The 16,349-nt window shown below is 43.0% G+C and overlaps 2 protein-coding genes and 1 long non-coding RNA gene across 3 annotated transcripts in view; 1 reads left to right on the plus strand and 2 right to left on the minus strand.

Annotated features, from left to right (window-relative positions):
• LOC134434980 (uncharacterized) overlaps positions 1 to 16,349 on the minus strand; it is a 499,130-nt gene that overhangs the window by 30,313 nt on the left and 452,468 nt on the right. The gene's annotated exons all lie outside the window — the stretch shown is intronic.
• LOC134470027 (uncharacterized) lies at positions 11,912 to 12,627 on the plus strand. The gene is made up of 2 exons (XR_010039119.1): positions 11,912 to 12,024; positions 12,143 to 12,627. It is a non-coding gene; the product is annotated as an uncharacterized LOC134470027 (long non-coding RNA).
• LOC134470028 (uncharacterized) lies at positions 13,160 to 15,570 on the minus strand. Its single transcript, XM_063224054.1, has 2 exons — positions 15,337 to 15,570; positions 13,160 to 14,418 (listed from the first exon to the last, which is right to left on the minus strand). The coding sequence occupies exons 1-2, from the start codon at positions 15,450 to 15,452 to the stop codon at positions 13,230 to 13,232; spliced, it is 1,305 nt and encodes a 434-aa protein (XP_063080124.1). The 5' UTR covers positions 15,453 to 15,570; the 3' UTR covers positions 13,160 to 13,229.

Raw genomic sequence — 16,349 nt, forward strand, 5'->3', positions numbered from 1 at the left:
TCTGTCTGTCTCTCTGTCAGTCTGTCGTCTCGGTTTGTCTGAGTTTATAAGTGTCATGTTGTGTGCGCATGCGTGCGTGCGTGCGTGTGTGAAGGTAAGTTTTGCTTATCTGCTCCCTGGGTCAGCCCTCCTGCCAAATGGACTTTCCCACACCCCTGCCTGCCTTCATCCACTTGTGTGTGTGTGTGTGTGTGTGTGTGTGTGTGTGTGTGTGTGTGTGTGTGTGTGTGTGTGTGTGTGTGTGTGTGTGTGTGTGTGTGTGTGTGTGTGTGTGTGTGTCCACTGTCCTCTGGATGTGGCTGGCCTGGGCCAGCCCACAGCACACTCTCACATTCGCTGGAAATGAAATTGCTGAATCCCGCCTTCACGCTCCGCAGTAATGCCATTTACTTCCCCCAGTTAATCCCGTCGGCTGCGTGTGTGTGTGTGCGTGTGTGTATATGTCTGTGTGTGTGTGTGTGTGCGCGCGTGTGTGTGTGTGCGCCTGTGTGTGTGTGTGTGTGTGTGTGCGTGCGCGCGCGTGTGTGTGTGCGCGCCTGTGTGTGTGTGTGTGTGTATGTGTGAGTATCAAGGGGGAAAGGCTGTGCTTCCCTGCTTTCCTGGAACTACGCGGTTATAATTAATATTGGGGGCTTCTGTCAGGCCCAGACTAAGGGGAAAAGTCAGGCTGGGCATTTCCAACCAAGGAAGAAAAATCCGCACTCTCATTATTTATTTATTTATTATTTATTTTCTCATTATTTATTTATATTACCACCATGTCCAAAAAGCAAACGCGTTTGGGCTATCAAGCCACGCACTGATAAAGGCTTGATAGCCGAAACGCGTTTGCTTTTTGGACATGGTGGTAATATAAGTAAATAATGAGACGCAGTTTGTGAGTGCGGATTTTTCTTCCTTAAGTTGACACATTTTATCGCGCACCCAAAGGCTTTCGTTTTTCCAAGAAGTTGAGCGCGTCCTTTGCCAAAACATTTCCAACCAAGAGCAGGCCACTCCCACTGTCATTTCTTTGTATACATGGACACTGTGCTGCTCTCTGAGCCACCATGCCTGACTACTGAAATACTTCGCAAGGGTGGCTTGATGGGCCGGCCCGTTACTTTATAATGTAACCCAAACACCGCATTCCTGAACTAATTTGGCTCATTTGAACAGCCAAAAATGCTAGCGTGTTCCGGAGAGCCATGCATTAGCTGATCGCTATTAGAAGGAGAACTGGGCCAAAATCATCAACAGGCCACCGGACAAATGACCTCCCAGGTTGACTATGGCCAACCCAGCTCTCTCTCGGTCTCTGTCTCTGTCTCTGTCTCTGTCTCTGTCTCTCGCTCGCTCGCTCTCTCTCTCTCTCTCTCTCTCTCTCTCTCTCTCTCTCTCTCTCTCTCTGTTAGGACACAAGTGACAAGTGGAATACTGTGTTATAAACATCCAACCCTTACGAAAATCAACCATGGTTTTACTGTAGAAACCATGGTTCTACCATAGTATGTCAAGGTTACTCTAGGTACTCTGAAACAACCATAGTAGGCCTATTTCTATGGCTTATCCATGATTTTCTTTTTCGTTTTACCATCGTTTTATTGTGAATGAATCATGGTTGTTCATGTTTTTTATGGCTTTTTGAGTACGTTTTGTGACGATGGTTGTGACGATGGCTTTCCTCACAAACCATCCACAAAAAAACATGAAAACCATGAATAACCATGGTTTAATTGTGTGTTCCATGGTTACCCAAAAAAGCCATGAAAAACAGGAATAACTACTTGTGGGCAGCCGTGTTTTAATGGTTGGATGTTAGAATCAACCCTGACCTCCCCCTACACCTCCATCCATGGCTGAAGTGCCGTTGAGCAAGTCACCTAACCCCACATTGCTCCAAGGACTGTCATCCATATGCACGTTGGATGAGAAAAAATGTCAGCTAAGTATAATTTAATGAATAGTTATAAACCGTAGTAAAACCATGGTTAATTTTATAGTTAAACCATGATTGTACCATAGTAAAAAATACATTTGATTTTTAAAAACTTTTTCTCAAAACTTAATTTTGATACTTTAGCCTCAGACATTGCTGATGGTCTGTTGAAATTCAGTTCAGTTTTGTGGAATAATTGTTAAATGAGTTATAAACCCAATCTATAGTACATCTCTAATCAACGTGGCAGATATGGAGCAGAAGACAGAAGATTATAATAACAGCAAGGCCGTCAAAAGTTTGTAGACCCTATGTTCTATTTCATTTTCTATGGTGGTTCTTCCTGATAACATTTATATGCATATTGGTCTGAAAGTCTCTGAGTGAGTCTGAAATATTCTCATTTTTAGCTCCTCTGTAATATATCTCAGACGTGTGTGTGTGTGTGTGTGTGTGTGTGTGTGTGTGTGTGTGTGTGTGTGTGTGTGTGTGATGATCAGATTTTTATTTTTGATTAACACAACAAAGAAATGCAAGGCTCAGACGGCCTTACTCTTACTCCATTTTCATTCATTTGCTTATCATCCCCAACTCTTTCTCTCTCTCTCTCTCTCTCTCTCTCTCTATCTCTCTCTCTCCCTCTCACTCCCTCTCTCTCTCTCTCTCTCTTCCTCTCCCTTTCCCTCACCCTCTCCCACTCTCTCTCTCTCTCTCTCTCTCTCTCTGTCTGTCTGTCTGTCTCTCTCTCTCTCTCTCTGTCTCTCTCTCTCTCTCTCTCTCTCTCTCTCTCTCTCTCTCTCTCTCTCTCTGTCTCTCTCTCTCTCCCCCTCTCTCTCTCCAGGCCAGAATTCAGCCGTATCTGGGCCGGCACTGCAGTCTGCGCGAGAGGCAGCAGAGATCCATCCATCTTCATCAGGCTGCGGCGCCACCAGGCTGCCAAATGTAATCACCTAAGTAATAGCTCCGCTCCGATCCCTCCATGCATGCAGCCCCAGCTCAGGCACATAGCCAGAGTAGAGTAGGGTGGGGTGGGGTGGGGTAGGGTCGTGGCCACTGGAGAAAAGTAGGTGTGTGTGTGTGTGTGTGTGTGTGTGTGTGTGTGTGTGTGTGTGTGTGTGTGTGTGTGTGTGTGTGTGTGTGTGTGTGTGTGTGTGTGTGTGTGTGTGTGTTGACTGTGTAGGACTGACAGGGGTGCACCCCAGCTTCACAGGGAGAACATTCAAACACACATTAACACATTACGAAAGGCTATTTTATGCCTTTATAAAGTATAGGCCTAATAATGCTTCAACGTGGACAGTGTTTTTTGTAGGCTTACTGATCATTAATACATACTATCCTTTTATGCAAACTTGTGACTAGACTAGAATAAGTGACTTGTACCTTTACATTTATAATCATAGCTATTGCATTATACATCTTCTATGATGATTAAATATTATAGATCAGCGTTTTCCCTGAAAATGTGCAATGTAGTTCCATGTTTGTTTCATTTAGTAAGCCATCCATCTACACTTGGCTAAGGAGTTCAGCTACTTTTCAATTATCTGCTGAATCGAAAGAATGGAGAATGCTAATTGTGAGTGATTGTCCTCCTGAAGGCAGGCCATCTGAACTTTGACCTCTGGGGTCACGCAGGGTCAGCGTATGTGTCTCTGTGTGCGTTCCAATATGCGACCTTGCGTCCTCCACTTGTGCTTGTGGCCTCGTACCAGGAAGTAATACGTCGTGATGACATCACTAACAACAGCATTATATGTCAATATCTTGCAAAAGCTCAATGGTAAAGGCATGTTCTCATTTTCAAACAGGATATTAAATGAAGAATAGTCCCCCAAATATTGTTTTGACTAGGATGACAGCGGGGAAACTTTTTCTCCATGGAGGCGGGGCATCAACAAAACGTGAGGTGGAGGACGCAAGGTTGCATATTGGAATGCACACCCTGATGCATTTGGTTGTTCTTCATCACAATGGACTGCACTGATGATGACGGCATGTACAAAGTGGGTTGAATAAAGCATGCTAGATATTAAAAAAAAAGTTTAGGAGTGGAGGTAGAGGTAGAAGTTCTTTATCGTGACTATGTAAGTACAGGGAATTGTAGTTTGGAAACAGCCCATATATGCAAAGAAGTGTTTATCGGTTTTGCTAACCTAATCTTTTTTTCCCATTTTTGATTTTATTTTTTTGGTCCATCACCTGCACCCTGGACCACCCTTACTGTATACAGTTGGAGCGGCAAAGGACCCTGTCTGGGAATCGAACCCGAGTCAGCCGCATGGCAGACGAGTACCCTACCGGTTGGTCACGGCAGGGCCTGGAAGCCACTGGTTTAGAATTCATTTTATTTTTTTACTGCACCATGATTGCTCATTGAAAGGTCTGAGCAATGTCTATTAATCCCCTCACACATTAACATATTGGAAGTCTCATGTAAGTCGTATGGTATGCATGGATGAAACAGGGGAATAAGAAAATAGGCTGTTGTAGAGTATGCCATGTCAGAGTATAGCATGCCAGATAGTCAGGATGTAGTATAGCATGTCAGATAGTCATGTGTAGTATAGCATGCCAGATACTCAGATGTAGTATAGCATGTCACATAGTCATATGTAGTATAGCATGTCAGATAGTCATGTGTAGTATAGCATGCCAGATACTGAGATGTGGTATAGCATGCCAGATAGTCAGATGTAGTATAGCATGTCAGATAGTCATGTGTAGTATAGCATGCCAGATAGTCAGGATGTAGTATAGCATGTCAGATAGTCATATCAGTGATCCCTGTTATCCAGGGAGAATCTTCAACAGCACTTAAAACCATCAGCAACATGACGGTATGCAGGGGTCTCCACAAGGCCATGAGGTCATAGCGTGAAAACAGTCCTCATGAACTATATCCACAGTGAGCTGCACTGAAGATGATAACATGTACAAAATGGGCTGGATAAAGCATGCTAGGTAAAAAGTTTAGAAGTTGAAGTTGAGGTAGATGTAGAATTTATTTATTGTGACTATAGAAGTATTGCCCAACCAAGGCAAAGTGCAGTAATTAGGCCACCCAGGTGAAAAACCCATATACTTAAAGTGTACTTTTTTGACCGTACTTAGTACAAAGTGTACTATTTTCGGCGATTTAAAGTGCGCTTCATTGCACTATTAGTGCGCTGAAGCACTACTTAAGCAGTACTTCAGCACACTTGCAGCACACTGAGGATGCTAAATTGGCACCGCTTTTGGACAACTTTAAGTGCACTACAAGCATACTTTTGAAAGTATGCTCCAAACACGCTTTTCATGCATTCGTATGGCATTAATAGTGTGCTTGAGTACACTTCTATAACATTTTATTGTTACTAGAAGTACAATAAAAGTATATTAACTTCATGCTTCTTTGACATTGGAACATTTTAAGTCTGTAAAAAGTATATCATATTAAGTATTGTAAATATATAACAGGTATGCTTGAAGTATATTTACAGTACACTCCCAAGTACAACGAATAATATAAATGTAACATAATATAAATGTATTACTACAATCCATGTTGGTTCTCAGAGCTTGTACATTACACACAGTAGTGATACAGTATGCATGCCTAGCACGACTGACATTTACAATCATTGCATTGTTACAGAGATTTCAGATACACATTTCACTTTATTTCATTCTTGTTCCACCTTCCTGCAGTTGATCATTTGAATTGATCACGAATGGTGACCCTTGATTCTTTGTTTGAACAACTAGTTCCAACTTACCTCTCACCATGATATCATGGGAAGTGTGAGTCTATATATACCAGAACATATACGTGACCATCATAATGACGGTGGGAACATGGCCATTTTTTGTGTACCACTTTAAAATGTTAAAACTCCTACAATAAATGCAGAATATAACAATGAGTAATATTTTCATGCAAACCAAAGATATTCCTTAGAGGTAAATGGATTTCTGTTTGAGAAATTTAGCTCCAAGAAGTGCATTGCATGATGGTACATGCATGATGATGCATGATGGGTAAATGCACTTTGTGTAAGCACACTTTGAATATATTTGGATGAAGCACAATCATGGTGCACTTAGAAAAAGTATACTTCCAATATGTTAAAGTGATTTACTTTAAAGCGCACTATAGAAAATCACACTTCGAAGTCACTTGGGTGAAGTATAATCAAAGTGCACTTAAAAAAAGTGCAATTGCAATATGTTATTAAAAAATACACTTTTAGTAAGTTCACTATTAGAACACTATTAGTATATTCCTCTAAATACACTTTAGCCAAACATCTTCTAAGTGCACTTTATGTATGGTTCGCAAAGTGTACTTTCTTTGAGAGCAACTTAATTACATCTAATTTTAAGTAGACTTTAAATAAGCATATTGTAAACATACTTTTTCTTTGCACAAAAAGTGTGAGTGCGCTTTTAACATGCTAAGTACACTTCAGTCGTGCTTTTATTGTACTAAATTGAACCACTTTTTCACCTGGGCAGCATTGAAACTGAGAAAAATGCCTTCAAAGTTTTGGTATTAGGTTGGATATTTTAGCTACTGCAAATTTGACATAGCAATATCTCTAAAATGGGACACATTTGGAACATAAGGCTTTGTCACAAGATAAAGGAAGTGTTATGGAGATCATTTTCAGTATAAACTCAATTTTGACAAAATATATAGTTACTGCATGTTGCCTTTGTAGGGCAGAGTATGCCAGATACTCAGATGTAGTATAGCATGCCAGATAGTCAGATGTAGTATAGCATGTCAGATAGTCATGTGTAGTATAGCATGCCAGATACTCAGATGTAGTATAGCATGTCACATAGTCATATCAGTGATCCCTGTTATCCAGGGAGAATCTTCAATAGCACTTAAAACCATCAGCAACATGAGGGTATGCAGAGGTCTCCACAAGGCCATAAGGTCATAGCGTGAAAAGAGTCCTCATGAACTATATCCGTAGGGAGTCGGATATTACGCGATGTCGCGTGGACCACACAGCACATCCCATTCTTCCGTGCTTTGCGCAAGAGCTGGATACCAGTGGAAGAGTTTAACCCCTGCTGAGCTGGGGATTCAAATCTCTGAGATCACTCATACCAATAATAACAAATGAATGCAATTTGTGCCAGTCAGCCCCTCAAAGAACTCTTACACCAATAATTGTACGTAGATGCCATTCATGCCACTAGGGAAACATTATCACGAATGGCACAAAAACTGCTGCTGATGAAGAGCTTGTCTTAAGATTTTAAGCGGCGTACACACACAAAGCTAGCTTTTCGCTTGCTCGCCTACTTGCCACTCTTTCATGGAACGTTCGCTGAAAGTTTCCGCGGCTTTAACTGCCAATGAGCAGGCGAGAAGAACCTAACGCTGCATTCCAATTGGTTACTCGCTTACTCGCCTCGCTCGAAGATAAAATATTTTCAACTCGGGATCCGCCCACATCGCATCGCTTGTACAGTACTCGCCTACTCGCTTGCTAAGTGGTCTCGCTGGAACACATTGACATTCTATTGACTTCATTCACTGAGCGAGTAACTAGTAGCGACGTGTGTGTACGGCCCTTAAGTCGGGAAAATGTACAGTTATCAAACCTCTCACATAATGTACTAACTCTCACACCGGTAAAACGTAATGTCATTTGGGCCTCTCAGGATGCACTAAACCTAGCACAGTACACACACATCACTGTTGATGTCAAGTGAGCAACATATGTAAGGGTTAACGTTCGGCGAGAAGGTCGCTACCGTGGAATAGCAGCACGACAGAGAGAATCTTTAGACCCCGAGAAGTGCTGCTATTCCACAAAGCGACCGACTCGCCGAACGTTAACCCGCTTATTATATGGATATACTTAAATGATTCACACATGGCGGGGACATTTCTTTATTTAATGTTAAGTTTATTATAATTATTAATTAATAATTATTATTATTATCATGTCAAAAGATTGTTGCTGCGCAAAACAAAACAGTGCCGTTGTGGAACACCGCTAGGCAACAGGTAGCCTAGACAACAGGTGTTGTCTATCACAGCAGCTGATTAGAGTCTTGTTGAAAAGTCGCTTTAGCAGTGAAAAGTCTTGTTGCCATTGACAGCGGTCTGATATAGACCAACCCGTCCGTTATTTCAAATATCAGACGTGCGAACGTTGGGGAGCCCCATTGAAATGAATGGAGCATTCGACCGATGACGTCACACAATATAATGATGTGTGTTAAAATAACTTCACTTGGTGCTCTATGTCATGGTACAGAAATCATAGCTGATGTCAAGTGCCACCATAAAAGGTGTGGTTTATGTTTTGCGTCTTGGCCTGTGGAAATTTAACCTCTACGATGCTCTGTTTGCTTGCTTATTTGTTTGTTTGCTTGTTTGTCTGTTTCTCTAAGTCAGTAAATTAAAAACGACATCAAGTTGATTAATGCTCTCCACAAATGACCTTATGCCACAGGCAAGCTCAGGCAGATTTACCGATGTATGGATTTTCTCGCTGATGTGTACCGGCACACACACACACACACACACACACACACACACACACACACACACACACACACACACACACACACACACACACACACACACACAAATTCAGCCACATTAGCAGAAGAGGGACAGCTGTCTGGCTTAAGTGCTTATCGCTGGCATTATCACCTCCAGAACGAGAGGAAATGATGCGCAAAAATAAATTAGATGCCACAATCAATTACCCCACATAGTGTAGTTTGGCATAATCGCCTCTCCCCCCGGGACACACTGCACGGGGCAGAGCAGAGCGGAGCGGAGAAGAGAAGAGTGGAGCGGCACTAAGCCTCGTGCACCCCTACCTGCCACTGTGTATACAGGCTACACACACACACACACACACACACACAAATACACACACACACACAGGGGAACTAAGCCCCTTTAGCTTTTACCTGACATACTAACACACACACACACACACACACACACACACACACACACACACACACACACACACACACACACACACACACACACACACACACACACACACACACACACACACACACACACACACACACATCTGGAGGGAATAAACCCTTTGAGCTTCTACTGTACCTGACACACACACACACACACACACACACGCGTGGCCAAATCAGTTTATTTTTTTAATCAACAAGGATGATGTTCATCACGTCGCTTATCAACGTGAAAACTTGTGAGCACGCAGATTACCGATGTAGCGCACAGTTTAGGATGATTGAAGTGAGGCGGCGCCGCACCACGATTGGATACCCAGCACAGCAGTGTGTGACACGTCGCCACATGCCGCCTGTGTGACAGACAGGCACATGTCTCGAACCATAACGTGAATTGATTAAAGAGTCCCCTTTTCGAGAAGTCCTCCATGCCCATTTGAATATTTTAACTGCCTTAAATAAAGTGGGCAAGTGCGTAAATGACAAAACGAAGAGCCAAGCATGTGAACAGATTTACATGCAACTTAATTGGATGGATGTGCAGGTTGTTTCTTTCCAGAGGTATCAAAAGTACAAGAAAATTCATACTGTTGTACAAGTCTACACCAGCACATGATGTTACGTACCTGTTACACTTACAGTACTCCGCTGTACCTAATGAGATGGTTAGACTGTGTTTCTGAAAAATACCTAAAAGCTAACAAGGACCCACCACAAACTTGATACAACTGATCGTAAGACAAGTATTCAGCTCTAGTTCCTCAGATTAGTAAACTCTGTCTTTTTTTCTTTCTTTCTTTTCCTTTTCTTTTTGACACCTCAGTTATTTTCGTCTTTCCCATAGTATCTTGTTCTCCTTCATACGAGTTCTCCTTCTTTGAGCTTCAAGACCTACTGTAAGTTGTCTTTGAAAGTTGCCTAAACAGTCAGTTCTCTTTCTGTGTCTTCTGTCTCTCTGCCTGCCAGACTCACAGATGCACTGCAACAACGTTGTGGCTGCATTTGTCTGAATATATTTAGATCAACAACAGTGACCGATATTCATGTTATGAGCCCATATGCTGCATGAAGAGAAGTACTCTTGTAGTACAAGAGCATTAAATGCCGATTGATGTTTAACCTGCTGCTAAATCCCCCCGTGCCCTCTTTGGCTTAGGGGGGCATCTGTGAACAAAGGGAACAGCCCTCAGCCAGCCCAGAAATAGGTCAGGCCTCTGTACTCATCTAAACCCAGGGCACCATACACTATCTAGTGCAGTGCTTCTCAACAGGGGCTCTACCGCCCCCCAGGGGGCATTAGAGAGTCCTAAGGGGGCCTTGAGAAGAAGATCGCTGAGAGAGGGTGCAGGGGTATTAAGTTGCAATTGGCAGGTATTAGTCTATTTAATTGTTTGGTCAGCTTATGATGAGGCCATGGGGGCGTTGACTGGCATATGATGGCGTTAAAGGGGCGTTTTGTTGTTTTTTTGTTCGTTTTTTTCTAAAAGGTTTGAGAACCACTGATCTAGAGTCAGAGATTCACTGGCTGCCTGTCCAAACACAACTGCCTCAGTCTCATCCAGGGGCGTCAGCAGACCCAACACTATACAGGGGCACTAAAGGGCACCAAAAAGAAATGCATGCGAGCGCGCGGCAAAAAAATGGCCAATCATTTTTTTAAAAGAAAAATTCATCAAATCTATATGTAGGGCAATACAACTCACAGTAGCTAACTACATTGTCAGCTGAGTCTCACCTGTCAGTGTGTGTGTGTGTGTGTAGGCCTATGTCGTGTGCGCGTGTCTGTGTGTGCCGGTGCATGTTCACGTCAAGAGGGGGAGCCAGAGTATCATTATATCACACATGGGCATTGCGTAGGCTATGTGATGCATTCAATCGAATAGTTGACTAGTTCACGGCATTATGTTTTGGTCTTAAAAGTAACCACCTGTAGGATGTTATCATGCCACCTTAATGTATGTGCTTATGTCTGTAAGACCACTCGAGCAGCAAACACCAGAATGAGAATCATTTCAGAATCGTTCACTTTCAACTCTGAGACCAACGTGTGCTTGGGCTGCATTAAGCCAGCCAGCCTACAATTTGCCTGGACGACGGCTCATTCAAGCATGCGCTGGGCTATTTTTTAAAAGCAACAGCATAGCCTACAAAACTGCTTTCTACGAGTGTTGTATTCTGTTATAGTGCGCTAGTAGCCTAGGCTATAACAGCGGGGTCATTGGTTGCAGGCAACTTTGTCAAGATGTCAAAAAATATGCCGATAGCTAGCAAAGCTGACAAGACAAGTTGGGGTACATCACGGCATCATAACCCCCTGAAAACACGAACGTAACGAATTGGGAAACAGCACAACATGGCAAATAGTTGGTGAAGCCGACATTTGTGATCTTTCTCCGATCAACAGGTCCATATGAGCAAACTGCCTGGCTACTGTAGCATAACAGACGTGACCACATAGGCTAACACCACTCCAGAGACGCCCCTTCGCGTTATTAGATGAAACATGTTCTACACACATTTGATTGACATGCTATGCTTAGTTTACAGATGATAACAACAAATAACGCTTACTGTTTACTTCACTTCACACCGGCCGGAGTGAATGGTCGCTGTGTTGGTCAGGTTCGGTTCAAAAAGCCAACATTTTCATGTGCTGCCTCTTGTTATCATGAAGAACGATTCTTCCTATGTCTATTCGTCACATTTCATTGCGGCGGTCATCCAATGAGGGGGGGCACCATGTAATTCACCACGTAATTCATTATTCAAATAGTCAATTTCTTCAGGGTGCCAAATACTAGGTTATATTATAATCAATGTTTTAGTGTGTCTTCACTAGGATAACTAGTATGCCTGTCGTGTTTCTTAAAGATAGTAGGCTATGGAAAAACTCCTGTATGGTATTAGCCAACAGGCAACTCTCCGGCTACATGCTCCGAGTACGAATGGCCGTGGTGGCAAGTGCATTCTGATCAGGCTGCTGCATCCGTGTCAGATTTAAATTCTAACTTAAGTGTAGTAAGAAGAGGATCACAGCGAGCAACTTTGGTTTGGTTTTGTCTGCAGTCAGAAGACAGTCTTTCCCACCTTCATTGTTCAAGACACTGCTGGGAGAATACAACCCCAAACAAGGAGCTCGTGTGAGTAGCGAACACACAGTGTAATTTTTTAGCCATTTACTAGGCTACCATTTACTAGGCTACTTTGCTATTTATTTGCTTTTGATTCTTACACTTGTGTTTCATTCTCTGTCCCCAGGCATGTGATTGGGGAATCGTGCACGAGAAAGAGGCCAAAAAGAAGTTCATGGAACAAAGTGGGGAGACCATCCTGGAGAAGGGACTGTTCCTGTCTGACAGTGGGCTGCTTGGGGCCTCCCCAGATGGACTTCTACTGTCCAGCAATTACCTTGTGGAGGTGAAATGCCCATATTCTGCCAGAGAGAAAACAATCGCTCAGGCAGCAGAGGCAAAGGACTTTTACCTGTACGTGGACCAAGTCACCGGGCTATTTAGGTTGAAGAACACCCACAACTACTGGCATCAGATTCAGGGCAACCTGCACCTGACAGAGGCTACCACCTGTCATCTAGTTGTATGGACAACTCAGGACATGGCCATTGTAGAGATTAAAAAAGACCCAGCCTGGGTCAGCAATCTTAAGGTCCTGGAAAATTTTTACAAGGACCATTTTCTGCCCCGTGCTCTCTTCAATAACAAATAAATGTTAACTTATTGAACTTATTTACTGATATGTGTCATATTTTTTTACACATTCTGAAATCAGGGGTCATGAAAGTCAGCATTGAATTTACACTGGACACAGCATGTGTCTTTAGGAAGTTGTCTCATCTTGCATCTAGCCTTACAAAGGGAATGTCCAAGTACTTGCAAGGTAATGAAAGAACCGCACACCGGTGAGCTCCCATTTTACTCCATTTTTTATTCCAGTGATGTTTCGGAATAAAAATGGTGTAAATGGGAGCTTATCAGTGTGCAGTTCTTTCATTACCTTACAAGTACTTCACATTTTGAACCTGCACCCAACCAACAAAAAAGAATTTGGATGTGTGTGAGATTGGACTTGAATGCCCAAGTACTTAACACTGTTCTATGCTCCAAAATACTTCATGGTACATTAACTGAATTATTTCCTTAAAGTTATCTTGTTTTGTCCAACACCTGCGCCACTGGAATGCCCAAGTACTTATCTTAGATATTCATTCTACATTAAACAATATTACTGTGTGAATATAATGCAAAAGACAAACACAAATGAAGACATACTATAACATTTATTTATATACAATATTATGATAACTGATTATTTATGATGACTGGTAAGATCAGACGTCTACTTCCCTCAGGATGGGTGTCTGTAAGTTCATCAAGCACACACACACTTTCCAGATCTTGTTGCCATGCTTCTTATACTGATGTGGGATCTCTTTCAAAATCCGAAATGTTTTCAGGCGCTGAATAGAACGTTCCACATGGACTCTGGCACTGGCAATCAGTCTATTATACTGAACTTCCTGCAATGTGAACTGTCCATCGACAAGGAATGTGGGGATGTTGAGGGAAACACCTTCGGGCAAAATGTCGCGGATGGTGAAGCCCTTGTCAGCCATCACCATGTCCCCTGGAACAAGTTGTTCCAGCACTCCACTGTCAGCTGTTATGGCTTTGTCGGATATGCTCCCACCATACAGTTCACTAACAAACGTGATAACTCCATTGGGCGCCACACCGACCAGAGCCTTAAGTGTGGTGCATCCTTTGTAATGGCTGTACAGCTTACTTTGGTCCTCAAGGCTTTCGGTGTTGCAGACAGCCACTTCAGTGCAGTCAAGCACAATACGGCAGTTGGGGAATGGGAGGAAGCACTCTGGCAGGGAGGTTTGGTTTTTGAAACGGGAAGGGATGTTGTTTTCCATCATTCCAACGTACAAGATGTCATAAAGGGCACTGGAGATGGTCATAAAAATATTGGTGACTGTGGTTCGACTGCAGTTAAATCTGGTGGAGAGGTCTTCGATCCCACAATTCAGCCGGAGCTTCATCAGAGTTAACAGCAATTGATCAATTAGTGGCATACTTTGGACAGTCCAATCATAGTGATACTTGAGGGGAAATTTGGAAAGAAGGGCATATAGAAAGAAAACTGTGGCAGCATCAGGCATGCCTGTGTAATAAATGACTTTGCGGGGCACAGAGGATATTTGGTCGAATGAAAATGTTTGCTTATGATTCTGTAGTTGTGTATGCAATCTTAAATTTTCTTCTTTCAGTTGGGCATTCTCCATTTGCAACAATTCGGTTGATCGTTGAACTTCAAGGTGGCATGGACCTGCCTCTGCCTCGTCTTCCTCTTCCTCAGTGACAGGGAGTGTCTTCAGTCGTTTGGATGGCTGTTCAATGGACTGAAAAGCCTTTCCCTCGTTCCAGGCAAATCTTGTGGGTCCGGCTGCCTTTCCATTCGGGAAATGCCACCCGCAGATCCTGGTATTAGGAGTTGGAGTGAAATTGTCACGTCTGGGGGGAAAAAGACACACGCACATAGAAACTGTCATTAGTATATTGCATCACAGACTCCCCCATCATCTCTAGTCAACTTTGACCGGTGTAAAATACTATCTTGGGCCGTAACAACTGGCGACTGCAGATGTTAGAAGCAATGGTAATTGGTCGTAAGTAAATGTCACTTTTAAACTGGAATCGCCAGTTGAGGGGGCCCAGATAGTCTCTTACAGGGAGGTAGATGGACACTCCCAACTGAGATCGCTCCCGGACGTGTAGTCCCAGGTGTTTCTATCACTCCCGGACGTGTAGTCCCGCCCGATTATATTTCACGTATTATCATACACTGTCACATACAATTTAGGGTTAGGGTTAGAAACAAAAAACTAACATCAAAAAGATAACTAGCTCCGTTATATGGCGGTGGGATCGATAGTCTGGCTAGTGGGAGCGAACCGACCGGGGAGCGTCCTGCGTTGGGAGCGACAATCAGGAAATCTCTTTTACATCGGTACTAGTGTGATACTTTCTCATTTTTCATGGCCTGTACCACGTTACCATAAAATATTAGTCTGTTAAAACAATATATACATCGGTTTTGCTCAATTAAGTGTCCGAGCTGACCGCTTTCCCACAACTAACAACACGTAAGGACAGCTGATCTGCCAGCTGTTTCCTTAGTGAGAGCTATCTTCAATAGCAAGCTCCCTCCAACTATCATAAAAAAACTTCGACTGGTACTGGTTACTTCATCATTTTTCATGATGGGCATAGACACTAAACGATTTTGCAATCAAAATACTAGTCTGTTTGGATGAAAAATAGATCAGTGTTGCCTAGTAACAGCTTTTCCACAGCTAACAACTCGCTAGTTAGCTGATGTAAGCTACCTACCATTAAGCTGCATTCATTAAGATTTTGAATCAAACTTACCGTATCAACTTCAGCCACTTTTTGCTGACTTTCTCGTCGACAGGAAAACGGTAAAAGGGGAATCCTTTGTCGACGTCGTTTCTGTTCTTACACAACGGGACACAGCACTGTACCATTTTTCATCCGCTTCTTGTCGAGTTTTATTACATTGTGTTTACATGGTAGTTGATAACGAATGGATCCGGAATGGATCCGGAAGTGACGTTTTCGGCCCTGGTGACGGATCGACTTGCCAACCCCATAGCCTATTTTAAGATAAAAAAAATAATGCAAGCATGTATTCTGTATATTATCAGATGAGCCAGATTTAAATAAGAAAAAATAAAGATATAGGCCTAAATAAATAAATTAATTAAAAAATCAGTGCCCATTATAGGCTGCACCGCAGGTCCACACCAGGGCACGTGCCCGGGTAAAAATGGTCTAACGATGCGGTCTCAACTGTCTGAACTCTGGTACTTGGACATAATGCAAACTCATCATAGTCTGCGTCCTCTTCCCAATGCACTTGGCACTGTCTGCCCATCCCAACACGAGTCACGACATGCTGAGCTCTGGGAGCCTGCCAGACGACTGAGTACAATTCCCCACCATGCACCATCCAAGTTCCCTCTTTTCCGTACAAACTCTTGACTATTTTTCCTCTTCCCCTGGCATAGTCTTCACTCAATCCTCCACCAGTACTGTATTTTATACACTACTATATCCATCCTCTACTACTACGGTATATCCATCCTCTACCTATTTCCCATTACACATCCTGCCCTTGTATACTTCTAGGCTTGTATCCATAATGGTTTCCCTGTATCGTTCCCTCCCTGTGTAATTGCATCCGCGTATCCCTTTATAGATTTAAACGTGTACCCCCGCCGTGTGTAATTATTTGCTTGTATGCCTGTTCCCCTCTATCCTGCTATAGTATCCTTGTATCTGTGAAAGAGGCCAAGCCTGTGCCCCTTGACACTTTGAGACTAGAGAGAGAGAGAGGACACTGGGACTCGAAGAGCAGCTCC

This window comes from Engraulis encrasicolus, chromosome 19, assembly GCF_034702125.1.
Source record: "Engraulis encrasicolus isolate BLACKSEA-1 chromosome 19, IST_EnEncr_1.0, whole genome shotgun sequence".
NCBI lineage: Eukaryota > Metazoa > Chordata > Actinopteri > Clupeiformes > Engraulidae > Engraulis > Engraulis encrasicolus.